The 21079-nt window shown below is 38.2% G+C and overlaps 2 protein-coding genes and 3 pseudogenes across 3 annotated transcripts; 3 read left to right on the top strand and 2 right to left on the bottom strand.

Moving 5' to 3' along the window:
• Positions 1 to 2735: 2735 nt before the first annotated feature.
• On the top strand, positions 2736 to 4984 carry LOC147298456 (cytochrome P450 71D9-like; annotated as a pseudogene). The gene is made up of 2 exons (XR_015119862.1): positions 2736 to 3646; positions 4172 to 4984. The product of XR_015119862.1 is annotated as a cytochrome P450 71D9-like (transcript).
• Positions 4985 to 5730: 746 nt separating this feature from the next.
• On the top strand, positions 5731 to 6316 carry LOC147298455 (cytochrome P450 71D9 pseudogene; annotated as a pseudogene).
• A 44-nt stretch (positions 6317 to 6360) lies between these two features.
• On the top strand, positions 6361 to 7297 carry LOC147298454 (tabersonine 16-hydroxylase 2-like; annotated as a pseudogene).
• A 1432-nt stretch (positions 7298 to 8729) lies between these two features.
• LOC147298453 (ABC transporter G family member 9-like) lies at positions 8730 to 11610 on the bottom strand. Its single transcript, XM_086228891.1, has 4 exons — positions 11475 to 11610; positions 10463 to 11270; positions 9966 to 10291; positions 8730 to 9487 (listed from the first exon to the last, which is right to left on the bottom strand). The coding sequence occupies exons 1-4, from the start codon at positions 11580 to 11582 to the stop codon at positions 8822 to 8824; spliced, it is 1908 nt and encodes a 635-aa protein (XP_086085017.1). The 5' UTR covers positions 11583 to 11610; the 3' UTR covers positions 8730 to 8821.
• Positions 11611 to 18162: 6552 nt separating this feature from the next.
• On the bottom strand, positions 18163 to 20249 carry LOC147298452 (Pentatricopeptide repeat (PPR) superfamily protein). The gene has a single exon (XM_086229468.1). The coding sequence runs from the start codon at positions 20247 to 20249 to the stop codon at positions 18654 to 18656; it is 1596 nt and encodes a 531-aa protein (XP_086085594.1). The 3' UTR covers positions 18163 to 18653.
• Between the last annotated feature and the right edge of the window lie 830 nt (positions 20250 to 21079).

The raw sequence follows: 21079 nt of genomic DNA, 5'->3' as shown, positions 1-21079 counted from the left end.
CTGGGGGACTCCTGTTTGTGGGAAAATCCACATCAATCCGAACAGCCAATCACGGCTCGACACGTGGCTGGTCAACATCCATCTCGGAGTTGACTCTCAGTGGTCAAACTTTGACCTCCACATCATCACTGGTCATCATTTCCTCTGCCAGCTCAGACCGAGTTTCCACGCCGGGCCCACCATGTTCGGTCCGAGCCGAACCTATGATCTTCCAAGGGATCGAGTGTCCATCTCCCCACAATCATCCCGGTTCGGCTCGGCTCGGCACAGGAGATGGTCTCCTTCGAGTTCTGGCGTCGACCAGTTAGGGCTCGGGAAGACCCCAATCTATGGGACCGGCTCGGCCTGGAATCCCATATCCGATCCGACCACACATGGATTTCGTGTCTTCGCATGAGAACATGCGTTCGTATCGGCTCGGCTCGGCTCTCCGCCGCCATTCCCAGGAAGATCACGCTGGGACGAACCGCCACACTTGAATGCACCTGACACAATCTTCTGACAGATAGAATATCAGGCTTGCATTCATGACTACTGGAGCAGTCTGCCTGAACCTTCCAACTTTGCATTTAATGGGGCATTCAATGCAGCATTGAATGCTGAGGAAGCAAGCAGCTGAACATGCAACTAGGCCTGACCAGGTGCGTGGATCTCTGGCAACCATTCATTCACATGCAGGTAACTTAATCATTAAGTCTTCCTTTGCCTATATAAGGCACCACATATGCACAAAATGAGGCATCTAGCAATCTATCAATATACACGCAAAAACACTTACATTCCCGTTCAAAAAAAGAGCCTACCCAACTTGTTGAGAATAACCCAGAACATTTGCCTTGTTCTTCCCATTCTCCCAAGTTCTTCCTTTGTTCTTCCTCATCCACCATCAAACACCACCACTGATTTAATCATCGGAGTGTGTTTGGCTGGTACCACACCGGTCCATCTCCTTTGATCTTGTTTTTGTCTACAGGAAGATCTCAACCAGCATCCACTTCATCATCCAGCAAAACACCTGATCAGCCAGATCAGCTTATCTAAGTTGTTGCATCTACCTTACGAGAATTTGCATCAATATGAAGCAATGCATTTAATGAGACTGAAGGATAATGGAAAACGTCATCAAAGAACATAGGAAAGATTAGGCAACAACAAAATGTGGTGAGGGTGAGGCAGATCAGGAAGACCTAGTAGATGTTCTCTTAAAATTTCATGAGACTGACGGTAGCCTTGGATTTTTCCTGACTACAAAACATAATTAAAGCAGTAATCTTGGTAACTATACACTGTCTGTTCATATCATGCTTTGATAAGTCAAACCAATTTCATTTCTTGTTCCAAAAACAAAACCTTAACTGTTACGAAAGATGCACCAATTGGTTACTATGTGCTTTCACCCAATGCATGAAAGAATTGATTCTTGGCTAATAAATAATACTCTATCAGACTGCAAATGAGCACTACCTTGCTTAAATCCAAGTTCTTCAACCAATAATGCTTCTTTTGTTGCCGCTTTTATCTGCATATATGTTACCTATAGGGTAGACAGACTATTGTAGAGTGTACAACTGGCTTCCATTTTATAAGATTTACTTTTTAGCAAAGTAAGCACGTTTTCCATTTATAAGCACATCATCCACATATCATATTTTCAGTTTATAACAAGCTTTCTAGAACTCATTGCACGTTTTATAAAGCAAATTAATTTTTAACCATCATACTAAAGTTATAATTGAATCATTTTCAGGACATTTTCGGTGCTGGGAGTGAGACATCACTACATCAGCTACAACTGTAGATTGGGCAATGTCAGAGTTGCTAAAAAATCCAAGAACAATAAAAATGGCACAGGATGAGGTGAGGTAAGTGTTTAATAGAAAAGGGAAGATCTGAACCTGATTCCCATTCCGTATCATCCTCCACCTACTGAAAAATCCCAAGTATAAAAAATTTAAACTGCTTTTGTTCTTGTGAATGTAATCGCTGTTTGTTTATGTTATGTCATGCTATCAGAATGACAATGCCTGGGTGTAATAAACAAAGACTTTGCCAAATTCAATTGAGTTGAGAACCATATTAATGTGTGTACTATTATCATGGGCAAATTAGAAGAAGCACATACAGCAAACTGCATAATGAGATGAGACTTTTATTTACAGTTGAATATTCACTCTTTCAGTGAATTTAAAGAACAGCTGAATATTTGCACAATTGGGTATTGCTAAAAACTCGATCTCATATATAATTTCACATGCCGAATCATTTTTGGGTTTGAAAAGATTAGAGTACTTTTTATTCTAATTATTCTGCTACCTTGTGTTTTATATGGACTTGCTGAATTCTATAATATTCTTGCTGTGTACTATCTGAAAGCCCTTCATTTTGCGTTACAAATGAAAGCAACGGTATTATTGATTATGAAATCTAACTAGGAATATTTAAAAGAAAATTTAAGCTAAAAAATTAAAATAAAAAATAAAAAGCCTTGGAGATGCTTCCAAGTTATCCTTACACATAAAAAAGAAAGAAAAACAGTCACCAACCATTATTAGTTATTATTAATTACAGATAAGAGATACCAACGAAGTTGAGAGAATCTGTCCATCAGGAAAGGGACACTGCTGCATCCTGTGTTATACATGAAAGAAATGTAAAATGCAAGCCATTTCTGAATTTCTGAATTTCTGAATTTCACCAATCAGCCATTGTATTCCAAACTCACCTTTACTTTCCTCATGGAGCTTCAATGTCCTTCCTTCCAGGTCCTGTTCACCTTTCTTCTCTTTATGATTATGGTTCTGAAAACATGGAAGAGAGGAAAAAGCAATGACTCTGCTTCAAATCTACCCCCAGGGCCATGGAAGCTACCCTTTATAGGAAACATACACCAGCTCGTTGGCTCTCTACCCCATCATGGACTAAGAGACTTGGCCAAGAAATATGGACCCCTTATGCACCTAAAGCTTGGAGAAGTTTCCACCATAGTTGTTTCATCACCAGAGTTTGCCAAAGAGGTGATGAAAACCCATGATGTTATCTTTGCATCAAGGCCCCCTATCCTTGCTTCAACGATCATGTCTTACGATTCTACAAACATTGGCTTTGCACCATATGGTGATTACTGGAGACAACTATGAAAAATTTGCACACTGGAGCTTCTAAGTACAAAGCGTGTTCAAAGTTACCGACCTATTAGGGAAGAAGAGGTGCAGAATCTCATTAAATGGATTGCTTCAAAAGCAGGATCACCTATCAATCTTACTGAGGAAATTTACTCATCGACATATACCATCACTTCGCGAGCAGCCTTTGGGAAAAAAAAGCAAAGATCATGAAAAATTCATATACGTTGTGAAGGAAGCTATAAAGGTAGCAGGAGGCTTCGATCTTGCAGATGTTTTTTCCTTCTGTCAATTTGCTTCATCTGATAGGCGGGATGAGGCCTAAACTTGAGAGGCTGCACAAAGAAGCTGACAGGATAATGGAAAATATCATCAAAGAACATAGAAAAGCTCAGGCAACAAAAAAAAGTGGTGAGGGTGAGGCAGATCAGGAAGACCTGGTAGATGTTCTCTTAAAATTTCATGAGGATGGCAGTAACCTTGATTTTTCTCTCACTACTGACAACATCAAAGCAGTAATCTTGGCAAGTATAAAGACTTTCTGTTGATGTCATTATTAAATTAGTCAAACCAATTGTCAGGTCTTGTTCCATATATATGACTGCAATGTTATGTATATGGAACTCTGAAGATATAAAGCTTCAACTCATTTGACCTCACCTTTTTCTATGGGCATAACTCTGAAGATGGCCTGAAGTATGATTCCAAATTGAGGCGTCTGTACATAGGATTAGCTTTAAGCATGAAGAACCCCTCTAATACATTTTCCACATACTTCTTTTGGGTTACCCCAAATGTTCCAGCTTTCCTGTCTCTATGAAAGCTAAAGCTCTCTAATACCTTTTTCCAAATACTTCTGGGTTGTCCACAATTTTCAACTTACCTATCTCTTACTTTTTAACACAATAAGCATGTTATCCATTTATAAGCATATCATCCACATATCATATTTTTAGTTTATGAACAAGCTTTCCAGATTCTTCACAAGTTTTATAGAGGAAATTAATTTTTAATCATCTAACTGAAGTTATACTTGAATCATTTTCCAGGACATGTTCGGTGCTGGGAGTGAGACATCAGCTACAACCGTAGATTGGTCAATGTCAGAATTGCTAAAAAATCCAAGAAGAAAATGGCACAAGAGGAGGTGAGGGAAGTGTTTAATAGAAAAGGGAAGGTAGATGAATCAGGCATAAGAGAGATGAATTATCTAGACTTAGTTATTAAAGAGACACTGAGGTTACACCCTCCTGCCGCCCTGTTACTTCCAAGAGAATGTGGAGAGAGGTGTGTGATTGATGGATATGAAATACCTGTGAAATCCAAAGTAATTGTCAATGCATGGGCAATAGGTAGAGATCCCAATTACTGGAATGAACCTGAAAGCTTTAATCCAGGGAGGTTCCTTGATAGCTCCATTGACTACAAGGGAACAAACTTCGAGTATATCCCATTTGGCGCTGGAAGGAGAATGTGCCCAGGCATATCATATGGTCTGGCCAACATTGAGCTCCCACTTGCATTGTTGTTGTACCATTTTGATTGGAAACTCCCCAATGGAATGAAGCATGAATACTTGGACATGACTGAGGACTTTGGCGTTACAGTCTGCAGAAAAGAAGATCTGCACTTGATTCCCATTCTGTATCATCCTCCACCTACTGAAACATCCCAACTATAAAAAAGTTAAACTGCTTTTGTTCTTGTGAAAGTAATCGTTGTCGGTTTATATTATCACATGTTATAAGAAATACAATGCCTAGTCACATTATAACAGTCAAAGACTTTGCCAAATTCAGTTGAGTTGAGAACTATATTAACGTATATACTATTATCATGAGCAAATTAGTATAATCACAAATAGCAAAACTTCATAATGAGATGAGACTCAAGACATGGAGGTTCACGTTATGCAGAGAACTCAAGATCAGGGTCAGGATGGGAAGAAATGGGAATGGGCTGAGAATGTAATAGGATCAAATAAGAAATGAAATTCATTCTATTTTTTGGCTTTCAAATTGGAATCAAGTCACGAATCAAATCCATTCTAATCCTTCAAACCAAACTTCACCTAAATGTTGATGTATATATTTTAAAGATCAAGTTTGCCAATTTTATTATTCTCCATTAAATGGTTTTTTAAGAATGACATTTCCATGCATTTTGTTTTTTAGTTCTCTATTAAATGGTTTCTTTAAATATTTATTTGGAGTGTAATGATTTCTCCAAAGCTCCTCGATAAAATTTTAATACCATGGCTTGGCCGGTTTCTGAATTCTATATTCTTTCTGTGCACTATCTGTTGGACTAATCAAACACTTGCCAGCTAGAGCCCTTCATTTTCCTAATTTTTGGATGATCGTACTTGTTAGGAAAGTAAGACAATGAAAATGATGCACATGCAGAGACAATTTGCACTGCTTATGACATAACATCTATCAGATACCAACCATTCTTACATAAGCAGCTCTTAATTACTTAAAGGAAACAGATACTAACTGGCAACCAAGTTGAGAGAATCTTGTAAAAGGAAAAAGACATTGCTACGTCCTGTTTTCTATATATACACTAACAAGCCACTATTTCCAAACTCACCTTTATTTTCCTCATGGAGCTTCGATGCCCTTCCTTCCACGTCCTGTTTACCTTCTTGCTCCTCATGATTATGGTACTGAAAATAGGGAAGAGAGGCAGAACCAAAGACTCCACTTTAAATCTATTTCCTGGTCCATGGAAGCTACCCCTTATAGGAATTTACACCAGCTTATTGGCTTTCTACCCCATCATGGACCAAGAGACTTGGCCCAAAAATATGGACCTCTTAGGCACCCAAGGCTTGGAGAAATTTCCACCATAGTTGTTTGAACTTGTTTCATCACCAGAATTTGCCAAAGTGGTGATGAAAACCCATGATATTGCCTCTGCATCAAGGCCCCATATCCTTGATACAAGGATCTTATCTTATGGTTCTACAAGCATTGCCTTTGCACCATATGGTGATTACTGGTGACAACTACGAAAAATTTGCATAATTGAGCTTTTAAGCACAAAACATTTTTGATCTTACCAACCCATTAGGGAAGAAGAGGTACTGAATCTCATTAAATGGATTGCTTTAAGAGCAGGATGGCTGTAGCCTTGATTTTTCCCTAACTACTGACAACATTAAAGCAGTAATCTTGGTAAGTGTATAGACTTTCTGTTAATACCATGTTAATAAGTCAAAAAAAAAAAAATTCAATTCTTGTTCCATAAATATGACCTCAATGTTAATGAATTATAATCTGCTTTGGGGCACACATAGAATAAGCAAAAGAGAAGATTTTCATGATGTGGGGTGTCTATTGTTCTCCTTACGCATCAATTGACACTCTTAACATTCAGCTTTCATAACTTAAAATTGAGCTTACCAGGGTTTAAGAATAATGGTTCTTTCTTTATTAAATTGTTTGTAATGTGTTTAAGAATATAGTTTTTTTTTCCTCCTTGATTACCCTTGTTTGCAATTTATAGGGGAAATTAATTTTATCATTGAACTAAAGTTACAAAGTCAGGACATTTTCGGTGGTGGGAGTGAGACATCAGCTACAGCTGTAGATTGGGCAATGTCAGAAATGATAAAAAATCCAAGAATAATGAAAATGGCACAGGAGGAGGTGAGGGAAGTGTTCAATAGAAAATGACAGGTATATGAAACATGCATTAGAGAGATGAAATATTTAAGCTTAGTTATTAAAGAGACACTGAGGCTACACCCTTCTGTTCCCATGTTACTTCCAAGGGAATGTAGAGAGAGGTGTGAGATTGCTGGATATGAAATACCTGTCAAAACCCAGGTCAGTGTGAATGCATGGGCAATTGGTAGAGATCCCAATTACTGGACCGATCCCGAGAGCTTTTATCCGGAGAGGTTCCTTGATAGCTCCATTGATTACAAGGGAACAAACTTTGAGTACATCCCATTAGGTGCTGGAAGGAGAATATGCCCGGGAATATCATATGGTCTGGCCAACATTGAGCTCCCACTTGCATTGTTGTTATACCATTTTGATTGGGAACTCCCCAATGGAATGAAGCATGAAGCTCTGGACATGAGTGAGGCCTCCGGTGTCACAATCTGCAGAAAAGAAGATCTGCAGTTGATTCCCATTCCGTACCATCCTCCTGTGTACTGAAAAATCCCAAGTACAGAAAAGTGAACTGCTTGCATTATTGTGAATGTAATCTATGTTTGTTCCAAGTTATCAGAGTTACAACGTCTAGTCACATTATAACAATCAAAGGCTTTCCCTAATTCTATTGAGTTAGAACCATATAAATGCATTTACTATCATCATCATGAGAAGAAACAAACAGAGCAAAAGCAAAAGCTGCATAACAATATGAGATTATAATTAACAGCTGAATATGCACTCATTCAGAGAACTTAATAAACATCTGAATTTGCACAGTTGGGTATTGTCTGAAACTCGATTTCATAATTTCACATGCCAAATTATTGCTGAGTTTGGAAAAATTTGTGTTCCTTCTGCAAAAAATTTCTGCTTTTTTTTTTTTTTGGACTAGGTTGATTTATTGATGTCAACCAGAAACAAGCAGTATTAGTCAATAGCAGAACAGAGGGCATGCAGCTTACCTAAACCAGCGAAATCATTCTGCAGCTCCACTCTAACTACAGTGGGGATCTTGGAGAACAGTGCAACCCAACTCCAGACGAAGTCCGTAAGCCGCCATGCAATTAGCCCCCCAAAAGCTTTCTCTTTATATATAAGTTGAAGGCTTGAAGCTTTCAGTTGGCATGAAGGATCATGATATGCAGACAAGCCAAGACCAGAGTAGCAAGGGGAAGGCAGTTCCCTAACTTCAATTCTGCTGAAGTTTATTCCAATTTTTTATTTGAGATCATTTACTTTAAACAATAGTTTTATTCTATTTTATAAGAAATGTTGTAAGAAAAAACATAATTTGTCAACAAAAGGGCCGTTCAACGTGGTATGATCACTCAATATTATAATTCGATGATCGAAATTGTGTATTATATAATTCTTCGTTCAAAAATCATTCATGTAAAACTTAATTAGATAAATAAAAAATTATTAAACTATCGAGTATATTTCATTACAATAAAAACTTCAAGGTATACCCCCATTTAAAGTTATTTTATTGGTCTAAGTTTCTCGGCCATTTTATTAAATGACGCCTCAAGTTGGAAATTATAAGTTCTTTGTCAATCATTAAGTGCCGATTAATTAGCTATGTAGCCTATTTTAGTGTTACCAATCGATTGACAAGGTTTTATGGATTTTTTTTTTTAATAATTCAATGACATGTTACTTTTATCATTACTAGGTAATAAAAATAATTAAAAATAAAAGATATTTGTATAAAGATAATGTCTCTTTCTTGAATGGAATAGAATGTCTAAAAACGCCAGACAACAATTGTTAATTGATGGGGGACCATATATGTAGTCACTACTCGCTACCTACTTGTGCTTTCTCTACCTTGTTAATCAAAATTCTCATCACAAACTTTATGCTTCATGTCTGTATTTAATTAGGATACAAGCTAGCTAGCCAAACTGGAAAGCAAAAATCTATCCGAAACAAGAAATTGCGTCTATTTCTCATATGAACCTAGCTCGCTACTGTCTTCCCCAAAAACCAATTAACTTGTAATATAGGTTTCCTAATAAGAACCTACACGCACTTCCTTTTGGTAACTCCAATCCTCATGAGGGCTATATAGGCAATTAGCCTGTAACCCACAAGCATTATGACCAAAGCAACCACAGCACTGAATTGACCATCAAGCCCCACCATTTTTATAGATGGGTAATCTCCAACCACACAAAGCCCACTACTACCACATGGGTATGTGTCACTTTTCTTGTACTGAGAACCAAGAAAGAGCTTGTATGAATACTGAGTAAATGAAAGGTATCTGATCCATGCCACAAAACCAGGCACATGTTGAACATAGTACCCACCAGCGAGAAGGAATGAGAGCATGAGGACTGACCCAAGTGCTGTGGCAGATTTTTGGTCCATGACCAAAGCCCCCAGGGCAAGTCCCAAGCCTTGAGCAACTAGTACACTGAGTAGGAGAACCAACAGGGTTTGGAAGAAGTTTTGGGGTGTGGGTTTGAGACCTGCCATCCAATAGGCTATGGTGAGAAATAGGGTGGGGAGGACAAGCTCCATGGGGAGGTCAGCTATGATCCTTGACATGAAATAGGATGAGAGTCTGTATGTGCCTGAAGATCGTTCTTTTTCAAGCATCTTGCGTTCTGGGGGGAAGGCGAAGATTGCTTCGAACATAGGGAAGAAACTCCAAAATCCACACATGAAGAATAACATCCCAATCTGCGCACATATATACCCGAACATCTTATCAGAATGTCTAATAAGATAACATTTTCTCTATATTGCTTCTGCATATATACTCGATCTAAACCATTCCATTAAGTAATAAATTATGTCATATATGCTATATGCATAAACCCAATTTTCAAATCAAACATTCCTTAGCCATATATCTAGTTTGAACTTAATTACTTGTACATGTGATCTTGTACTATTTTTGAATGAGTTTACATCTTCCATTATTAATGTGCCAATCCCAGAAAAGGAAAACAAACATGTCTTAGTCACTGTGAGTTGGGTACCAAAGTATGCTCTCAATTATATTAGCACCATCAGTTTTCAGGGCAGTTAAAGCAAAGATGACACTGTAAGAATTTAGAATTACATATCTACATATAGGAATTAGGGGGTCTTGTGCAAAAAATACTTTTCTAGGAGTAATGTGAAAAAACTAAAATGAGGATGGAAGTGTTGTTACCTGATCCTGTAAGTGGGAAATATGAGACTGCCACCATAGTAGCCCACAAAGAAGAGCCACCGCCAGGACCTCAGCAATTTTGAGACCAGAGAAGGACTCGTGCCTCCTCTCTCTCACTCCTCTCCTAAGCAAGACACAGAATTGCTGCCACCAAGTTGTTGGCCACTGCCCAAAGTTCTTGTCTTCTGATCCATCTTCAAATTGGTTGTAGGAATTAATTTCTTTAAGTTCTGCCTTCAGTTCAACTGAAATGTTTTGGTCGTAGGCCAAAGCCATACTCTGCTTGACCATGGACTTATTTACATGTGATTGATCAGGTGTCACACCTGCATATATATGTAAACAATATCACTTACACTTAAGTAGTATAGGCTTATTAGATTCTAAATCTAATTTTCTTGTCTTTTAACTATAGCATGAACATATAATTAATAACATAATTCAGATTTTGGAGACGAAATTAATCAATAAGCTACCCATCAAGTTAAGTAACATACCATTAGCAAGGTCTAATAGAAAATCCGCAGGGTTCATGGCCACCAATGGGGCATATCCAATGCTAGAAAAGTAGTCCATGACATTCGATACCTTCCCAAAATACAAAGACTCCCCTTCCGATAGCAACAACACCTTATGAAACATGTAAAAGAGCCTACTCGAAGGCTGGTGTATGGTCATCACAATCGTTCTTCCTCCGCGCGCCAAATCCCCCACCGCGGAAACTATCCGTTGTGCGGTGGTCGAATCAAGCCCCGACGTGGGCTCATCCAAGAACAATAAGCTAGGGTTCACCAGCAACTCTTGCCCTATGCTAACCCTTCTTCGCTCACCCCCGGAAACCCCCCTCAAAAATTCATCCCCAATTATACTATTCTTGCACTTGGTTAGTTCGAGTTGTGTTATCACAGCCTCGGCTTGCATGGCCTTTTCAGCTTTTGTGAGAGTGTTGGGCAGGCGTAGAAGGGCTGTGAAAACTAGGGTTTCGGTGACAGTCAAATGGGGGTAAAGGAAATCGTCTTGGGTGACAAAACCAGTGTTTTTTTTTACTGCATTTGAGAAGGGGTTGCCGTTGTAGGTTATGGTGCCGCGGAGGTGGCCACCAAGGCGGCCGCCGAGTGCAGTTAATAGAGTTGTTTTGCCACTTCCGGATGGGCCTAACATGGCTAGAATTTCACCAGGTTGGACCACTCCTGTCACACCCTTTAAGATCACTTTTTCTAATGATCCGGACTTGTTGTTCTTCTTGTGCAGCCATAATTGTCCACCCTTGTTCTTGGTTTTGATCTTGTAAACAACCTCCTCAAACTGCGTATTAATTAATTTGATCGATCAAAACCCAGTAACTTAATTAATTGAAAACGAAATCATGCATGACCAATTATGTGAAATTTCAGGTCAGCGTTTTTCAAGAAATTAAATAATAAAAATATAATATATATAGATGGTTGGAATTAATTTTAAAGAGTAAAATACTTGTATTGAGATTTAAACAAGTTCATATGTACGTACCTTCAATGTGACAGGCCGAATGGCTTTCTTAAAAATGGCGGGGGCTAATTCAATGTGATCTGAATTAGTCTGATCATTAGTCTCTAAATCCACCATATGTTGCTCCATGCTTATGTACCTCTTTCCCTCTACAACCCTAATTGATTACTCTCTTTCTTAGTTACAATGAAAGAGAAAATCAGATATTAGAATATGGAGGAACTGATCGATCTCTTTTACTGGGAAATAGAAGAGAAAAAGAGTCAAGTCATGGAAGAGACATGATGAGATCCAACAGATGAGCCCTTCGCGGCCTTTAATTTTAATGGTTGCTCACACTTTACTATTATAAAGCCAGAAGAAGGGTGTGGTGTTACAAGCTTCACCAAAAATAAGATTGTCTAAAATACCCTTTATTCAATAAAATAATCACATTAAAATAATTTAATAAATGAGAGTATAGTTGTAAAATACAACAATTAAAATAAATTTAAAAAATAAAAAAGACACCCCACTATCTTAAAACAAAAAAAAAAAAAACACAGTAAAAATATCAATTGATACGTAGGGAGCGCGTGCCAAGAGGCTAGTATATTTAAAAGGAATTAGCAATGTTAGAGATCCCAAATATAATAAAACACTGACATGTGTAATGACATGAGATCCAATTTAGGATATGGAATATAAATTTGGAATCTCTATTATTATTGAAAATGAATAAAATTTATGAGGAGGATCCAAATATCCTATTTCTAAACTAACATCAGATATTTTTCCACAAAATAAAATAAAACAGCGTATACTTTTCCACAAATTAAAAGAAAAACGTCAGATATTATTTATCTTGAAGAATCCAACTAAAATTCAACTTCTTACCAACTTCCATATATATTATTTTTTTCCCAAAACATTTAATAATTGAAAATTTAAATATGTAAACTCTATAAGTTATATAGTGAAGGCTTGTAACTAGTATTTGAGAATATATATTCACATCCTGAGTTCAAATTTCTTCCTCTCTAGCTCTTTGGTCTTCCTTAATTATAATCCTCTAACAAAAACTCACCACCATGCGTAAAGCTGAGAACAAACAAACAACGTCCCATTTTCCCTTTAAAAAAAAAAAAACTAAGAAACCCTATTCTTATCTTTAATTTAATTTCCTCCACGAAAGTGGCCAAGTACAAAGATAATTAGTGACAATTAATGAGCCAAAAAGAAAAAAGAATGGTAAGTGTATATGCATGTGTGCGTGTGTGACCCCCACTTTGGGTAGCTAGATTCTTCAAAATTCGTTCCCCGGCCTGTAATTTTTTACCACAACCTGGTTGATGTCGACCATGCAAATATATATAATTGTAGAAATTTGTCTGGATTTGCTTGATTACCTCTAGAAGTGGACTATTGCCATTTTTGTGATCATCGTCCTTCTTCAAGTATGTAGCCATTTCCCATACTCAAACTATTCCATAAAGATGATTGAGCTATATAACCGTACGTTCCCACACTCAGATTAATCACATAGACTTCAACTCAAAATAATAATAAAAATAATAATCACATAGACTTTGGCAACTTTTTCAATTATTTAACTTATTCTGGTTATCCCCTTTGTTTTAATCATATAGCTCATTCTCCCTCCTCTCTCTTGTGTCATTTTCTCTTCTCTTGTGGTTGGATATATTTTTCATTCTCATCTTTATAATATGGACAATGCGATACAATTTACCTTCTTTTGTGGCATTATTCCATTGCATTATACATTATTTGTTTTTTCAATGCAACGGTGCCCGGTGTCATGTACGTGTTTATCATATGCCAAATCAATATGCCCCTTACATGTCCATTGAAAATGCCCCACTCTTTCTTTGAACATTTTCAATTAATGATCGCACTTAAAGATGTGAACTTAGTCTCTCACACTCAATCACCATAATAAAAAATAGGAGGAAGCTAGAGTAACTAAAATACGAACCTAGCTATAGTGTCATTTGATGAGTAACTAAGAAGAAGAATGTTTCACCCTTTATTCTTTGATAATTGTCAATTGTCGAAACTTAAATTTATGAACTGTCATCTGATGAGTAACTGAGAACAAGAGAAAATGAAAAAAGAAAATCGAGATAAAAAAAATTGGAACAATTAGGAACATCTTCCTTCCCTATATATAGATGTCATTATGAACTTTCGGTCTATGTGGGACCCAAATATAACCCGGCCCATAAGCTGAGAGTGAGTCGAGTTGGGCCAGAGAGTGGCGACTTTACTCACATTGGCCTCGTAAGGAGCCATTTAAGATGGGCCCAAAGTGAAGCCAGTCCGGTTACCAAAGAACTAAGCCCAAACCGGAATGTAACATTTGTCACATGCAAATTAAAGGCCACGTTCCTAGATACGAGGAATGTGGGGATTGACTAATCCATGATCAGCCCACTCGAGCACCACTCAACCCATGCATGACATAGAGTCCAGAGTGTGAGAGTGGGGAAGAGATTGCTTGAGGAGAAAGGTCCGGAACGCTTATAAATAGTTCATATGGATGAACATGGAAGGTACGCAATCATTCTAGCTAGCACATACTTGCAATCAAAACTAAAAGCAAACACTTACTTAATTCGGCATCAGAGTGTCTTTTGCAGGTGGCGCCTCCCCTATTCTTCAATTCAATTCGAGGTTCAATAATCAAAGTCAAACAGCTCCAGGTCAGGTTTTTCAACCATTTTTACTTATTGTTGGCTAATTACTTTTTTTTTCGAGAATTTTAGATCTGATAGTCTAGGACTCTTGAGACCTTACAAGTTAGGAAGTATATGTGTTTGGAAATTACAAGTACTACAAATGTATACAAGATCATAAATGATGCATAAGTGCATGTAAATGACGGTTCACTCAATATAATCCCTAGAACCTTCATTTTGTTTTGTTGACAGAGTAAGTGAGAAGGATTTTGGACGCTTTCTTTTTGTGACCGCAACACAAGAAAATGGCGGACCAAGACAGCTGACTGATGCGAAACCCTAACCCGCTGATTGAGATCATAGCTGAGATTCTTGCATGGCTACATGTCAAGTCTTTATGCCGCTTCAGGTGTGTATCTAAACCATGCTGTTCTCTAATCACTAAGTCGGCTCTGACCCAAAGTTTGCTAAAATGCACCTTAACGAAAAAGGATGTATTCTACCAAAGACGCGAAGATTCGTAGTTACTAATGTGTATAGCTGTATGTGAGCTACGTACTTAACTCTTTTGACCTAGCTCGATGGGTTTCTCAGTCATAATGATGATAATGTATTTCTTGATTATGTTGAAAGAGATAAGATTAATGGTAATATTGATATGGATGCTGATGGTACGTCATAAATGTATGACTAACAATGATGTAGTGTTCACTAACCTCGACTATGCTTATTCTGAGTGTTGATGCAAAAATTCGTAAGAGAGATGCAACAACTTAAGGTGGATGATTTGGCTGATTGGAAACCTTGTTGGACGATGAGTTGGATGTTGATTTGAGATGATCAAGATTTGTTGAACTGCTGGTTGAAGCTGATGAGATCTTCATGCACAAACACAAGATCAAAAGAGAAGGACCGGTGTGGTACCAGCCAAATACGCTCCGATGATGAAGTCAGTGAAGTGTATTTGAAGGTGTTTGAGTAAGAATAAGGAAGAACAAGTGATGAACTTGGGAGAATATGGAAGAACAATGCAAGATCTTCTGGGATACTTTCAGCTGGTTGTATGTATTTGTGTGGGCTTTTGTGAGCAAATTGTGAACCCTTTCCTTTGTGCATATAAGTGGATTTATATAGACAAAGGAAGTTGTGAAGGTTAAGTTACCTGCATGAGGATGAATGGCTGAGAAGAGGCCACGCATTCGGTCATGATCAACAGTAGCATGCACAGCTGCTTCTATCTTTGAATTCAATGTTGCATTGAATGCAAGTATGGAAGAACAAGTAGGATGCCCTCCTAGTCATGGTTGTGAGCTAGGATGTCCCATCCGTCAGAAAGTCATGTCAGGTGCACTTGAGTATGGCGATTCGTCCCAACGTGATCTTCTTAGAATGGCGGTGGGAGGCCGAGCCGATCTGAACACATATGTCCCCATGTGTAGATGTGGAATCCATGTGTGATCGGATCAGACATGGACAAGTCGTCCGAGCCGATCAGGTAGATAGTGTAGTGATCCCTTTAAGTGAAAACCGGCTGTGACTAGAATTTGAGAGGATGATCACCAAAGGCCGAGCCGAACCAGGTGTCCACTTCATGATGGATTTCTCCAAGTGTAGAGAAACGGTGTTGATCGGTTCGGATCGGCGGGGAGCAGTCCCTAGGCCGAGCCGAACACATGTCATCTGTGAATCTCCCATGTATGAGGCAATAAGATGTGCCAAATTGGAAGAGTAGGGCATTGGGCCGAGCCGAACCAAATGATCGAGATGATCTGGTGGTGATAAGATTGTCAAAGCAAGTCCAATCATGATTGGTTGACCAAGCTAAAGTGATAAGACGACTGGGGTGGTTGACCAAGTCAACCGTTGACTGGTCAAAATGTCACGTAGGATCTTTGAGGCGGTGGACTAGAACATCCTAACCGAGCTGAAGACTTTGGAAGCGATGTTCCAGGTTCTAATAGAATGTTCAATGGTTGAGATGTGACTGGAAAAAGATGATCTCCAGATCCGAGCTAAACTGATGGTGTTCGAATGAGATGATCTCTCGAATTCCCGGTGTATCCCAATGTTAGTTCGGATCGGACATGGGTAACCTGGAGGTAAGGGCCGATTTCAGATGTACATGTTGTTGGCATTGCTAAGTTGAGATGATGACACATATGGATAGGTCTGACCAAGTTGACCATTGAAAAGTCAGAACAAAAATGAGACCTAGTGTACCACGTGTTGGTCTGTGATTGGCCATTGAATCCATGTGGATTTATCCACAAACACTGAGCTGCCGAACAATTGGGTGTCTAGTAATTTGCTTGTCTTAGTGTCTTGCCTCAATGGCAACATATTATCTATGTTTAACCTAGCAACCAGGGAATGTAAGAAACTGCCACATGCACTACCTGCTGACCTCTTTCTGTGTTATGGGTTTGATCACCGATGATTACAAAGTGGTTAGTGGAGGCTACTGGGAAGAGGAAGGTGGAATGAAGTTTAGTGTCTATACGTTGAAAACTTCAACCGGTTCTTGGAAATTGATTCAAGGGGGATTTTCCTACGTATCTTTTCACGGTGCTGCTGAATGGAGGTCTTCATTGGTTGATGAAAGAGCTGAAGATCGCTCATATGTTATTGTATCTTTCCTTTTAGGAGAGGAGGAGGTTCGGGAAATTTCACTACTAATTAAATATTGTAATGCGGGAAATTATCGTGTTGGGGTCTTCAGGGAGTGCCTATGTTTAACATTTATTTTGGGGCCAGATTACAATAAGTTTTGGGTTATGAAGGAATATTATTGAGCAAAAGATTCCACATTGAAAATGTGAGGACTTGTATAATGGCTTATAAAGATTTGGACTACTTCTCCTATTTTTAATTGGTTTTGAGATAGATGCCTAGATTCCTTCATGATATTAGAGCAGACTATCTACGTGTTAGGCCCAACAGCCACATATGCTCTCACGTCACCCAATATAAATTGAGTTAGGCTTGAGTGACGTTACACGTGCGATGACGTGTTGAGGGAAAGATCTCACATTGAAAATGTGAGGTTTTGGGATAGATGCTTAAATTCCTTCAAATATGGAGCGACGGAGTCTTGGACTAAAATAAAGATCTCCTTTGCCATCCCAGATTCCTTATTACCTTCTATCATATGTTCTGTTGTTGTGCAAGTCCTGGGCGATGCTGGTAATGTACAATGTTAAGGATGAAAGCTATCGACATCTATCAATTCCTTGCGAAGCTACTGGAGCTGGGTTCTACTTGGAAGGCCTTGTTTCCCCGAATAATTATCACAATTTTAAGGATGCTATACGTGGAGGCAATAGAAAATGCTATATACTCAACTTCTCCAAGTAATTTTGTATCTCGTCCCATAACAAATTAAGAAGATGATACCCAACAACATGCATATGAGAAATATATACAATGTTTTGTGCTATCACACTTTATGGTAGGAATAGTAATATGTAAGGGGTTTTGCAGGAATTTAATTTCTAATTATGTATAGAGTTGATTCTTTGTCCTTATCCTCAAATGTTGTTATTTATTCTTTTATAAAACAGAAAAGTTGGATGTTTTAGCTGCTAGATACTTGAGCATTGCTTTACTCGTTGCTGTTAGTGCATATTTCTCATCCCGCAGATATGATTAATTGATTATTTATGAATAAATATATAAATTGATGTCAATATGGGAAAGAATTATCCGTCCTTGCTGCAAGTTTGATGATGAAGGGGTGACATTGAAACTGAGGCATTATTATATATGTGGAGTCATCTTTGTTGTTACATTTCACTTAATCAAATTTATATGTAATTTTAGGATCAATAATAGATAAGGCCATATGGGAGGAATAATTCACAAAACAATCCAACCCTCCGAACAAATATCAATCTGGTAAGTAGTACTGCAGCTAATTCAGCATCAGTTGATGAGTAGCATGCTGCAGGGTGGCCAACCCTTGCATTTAACTAAGTAGCTCATCATCGTCAGGCTTTTTTTAGCAGACACTACTCATCAGCAGCAGCAGCAACGGCTGCAGAGGGTTTGGTGCAAGCAAGAGCAAGACACCACCAATTCCAATGAAAGCAGCTTAATTCATGATCATAATTAGGATGATGATGATCTTCCTCATCATCAACTTCTGTTGGGCAGTACCCACAACTGCTATGCACAACCTCAACCTCATGAGTCATGGGATTAATGGATCATAATTCACCCGGAACTGGTAGATGTGTGGTGGCATATCCTCATAATTCACTTCAGGTATTGGTTCATCAACAATAAAAAATACATAAACAAGAAGCCTAAAATCCAACATCAGCAACCAGGTTTCAATGTGAAAATTTCCAGCAGTTGGTGTAATAAGCTTGGTGGCTGCTCAAGTCAGTTGCTTACAGTTTATACAAAAATAACTACGTATCATGTCCTTTACCCACTTTTATAAGCTTCAACAAGTTTTGCATCTTCAAAGAAGCCAACTTTCCATGTCCAAGAACCAGCGCTACCAATGAGCATTCAGTTTTTAATCCATTGAACCCATTTCATTGTGAAGCTGGAGGGCTCTTTCTGTATTGCCCTTCTCAAAGTGGTTGGCAACCAGCGTCTCATATATACATAAACTTGGGGCAATTGAACGATCTTTCATGAGTCTAAAATACTTCTCTGCTTCCTCCATTTTCCCACATTGGCAGAAGCCCTTTATCAAGGATGTAAAAACCAATATTCCAGGACATAGTGACCTTGACTCCATCTCATAATAGAGCTTGAGAATTTCCTGAATCTCACCTTTTCTCTCGTACCCATCGATCAAACGAGTGTATGTGACATCGTCTGGTAAGAACCCTTTATCTAACAGTATAGTTAACATTGCATTGGCTTGCTCTGCATCCCCAGTTTCACATAGCTTTCCAACCATCTCATTGAAAGCCGAATGACTAGGGATGAACCCGTTCTCCATCATCTTCTTCAAGTAACTCACACTTTCTTCCACTTTTCCAGCTTTAGCACACCCCTCAATAAGCAAATTATAACTCTCATCATACGGCTTCAAATCCATATTTTCCATCTCATGCATCATGCACTGTGCTTCCTCAATTCTCCCTCCTTCACAATGAGCTCCCATAAACAAAGTATAGACAAAAGGGTTGGCTTGAAAACCTCTCTTAAGCATTTCTTCATACACCCCCCATGCTGAGTGTAAACTTCCAAGTTTAATCTTAGCATAGACAATCAATGAGTAAGCAATGGTATCAAAAACCATATTCTTTTGCAACATTCTCTTCAACAACACCATACCTTCTTCAACTCTACCCTCCTCCAAAATCCCAAAAACCAAACTAGTATTCACAATCACAGAAGGAGAGCATCTCTTCCCATGAATCCTATCCAACATGTCAACATACTTCCTCAACTTCCCTTCTTTGCACAAAGCATCAATCAAAATTCTGACACTCTCTTCATTTGGGTACCTTCTTTTTTCAACCATATGCTCATAAACCTTCCAAACCAGAGCAGTCTGGTCAGACTTTTGAACAACATGAAGCAAAGTGTTGTAACTTATAAGACTCAAAGGCAACCCACGTTCCCCCAAATAGCAACAAACATCAAAACCAGTCTCAAACATTCTCAGCTTAGCATAAACCTGTACCAGCAAATCATACACAAATGGGCTCGAATCAGTAACCTCATAGCTACCAAGCAATGAATCCACAACCGAAAACTTCAAAGAATTCCCAGCATTTTTCTTCAAAACTGACTCAAGCAAAGCTCTAGCATCCATGAGCAACCTGGCTCGGACCAAAATATGAATGGTTAAGCAGTAGGACCAAACCCCATGTTCAAAGTTTTTCCTGCGAGCTGCCCAGTGGAAGAAACCCAGAGCACGTTTTGCATCAATGGGTTCCTTCAGTTCTAGTAATACACTCTCGACCAGCTGTCGATCTAATTGAACAGATTGAAACTTTATGGTTAGAGTGTCCCAATTCCAGCCTCTTTTGAATGAATTGCGGATGGCTCTGACAACTTCGTTTGGGGTTGTGTGTGTATGGATCAGTTGGGTTCTCTGGTTGATGGGTCTGGGAATTAAAGATTGTGTTATTCGACGCAGCAAAAAAGCCATGAATTGAAGGTGTCAATTTTAACAGATTTTAAGGAACCCAACGTGGACAAAGTAACAGTGTGGCTAAGTGAGACAGTGTGTTTGTACATGATTATAGTAGACTATTAACATTGACCGTTTAATACGGTTAAGATCGACCTACATGTTTAATTTATTATTTTTTGCAGGCTAAAACCACTTCGTAATTTCTATTTCAAATCTAAACACGATTTCTTCTTGTTAACCAGTATTGCTCACATACCCGAGTGACCAATAAGATCTTACCATTTTGGCATGCTCAATATGATTGCCGAGTCGAGTCGAATCGAACATGGGCGAATCCAAAATTTCAACATAAGGTAAGCAGGATGGTCAGGATAGACGGGGGTGGACTAGAATAGGCAGGAGTGAGTTAGGTTGGGGTAGACTTGAGTTATCATTACTTAAAAAAAGAAAAAAGATATTACAAGGGATAAAATGAAGGTCAAAATTCACTTTTCCTCCTTATAGTTTGAATTAAGTTTTAAAGCAAATTACAATTTAGTACCTCAACTTTATATGTTGTTTCAATTTAGTACCCCAACTTTAAAATCTTGTAAAAAAGTACCTCAACTTTCATTTTGTATCAATTTAGTACCCCAACTTTAAAACCTTGCAAAAAAGTACCTCAACTTTCATTTTTGTGTCAAAATAGTACCTCCGTTAGTTTTTCTGTCAAAATAGCAGGGGTATTTTCGTCTTTTCCTTAAATTTAAAAAAAATAATTTTTTTGAATAAAAAGTAATAAATTTTTTTTTTAATAAACAAATTAAAAAATTAAAAAAAAATAAAAAGAGAAATTTTTTTTGGGT

The sequence above is a fragment of the Dryas octopetala genome, chromosome 1 (assembly GCF_963921425.1).
Source record: "Dryas octopetala chromosome 1, drDryOcto1.1, whole genome shotgun sequence".
In the NCBI taxonomy this organism is placed as follows: domain Eukaryota; kingdom Viridiplantae; phylum Streptophyta; class Magnoliopsida; order Rosales; family Rosaceae; genus Dryas; species Dryas octopetala.
This window is presented reverse-complemented; position numbering and strand designations above follow the sequence as displayed.

Excerpts from the sequence above, each read along its gene's own strand:
- LOC147298452 (XM_086229468.1), bottom strand. The coding sequence starts at position 20,249 with ATGGCTTTTTTGCTGCGTCGAATAACACAATCTTTAATTCCCAGACCC.
- LOC147298453 (XM_086228891.1), bottom strand. The coding sequence starts at position 11,582 with ATGGAGCAACATATGGTGGATTTAGAGACTAATGATCAGACTAATTCA. Across the intron at positions 11,271-11,474 it reads TTCGGCCTGTCACATTGAAG|TTTGAGGAGGTTGTTTACAA; the intron begins GTACGTACATAT and ends ATTAATACGCAG. Across the intron at positions 10,292-10,462 it reads TCTATTAGACCTTGCTAATG|GTGTGACACCTGATCAATCA; the intron begins GTATGTTACTTA and ends ATATATATGCAG.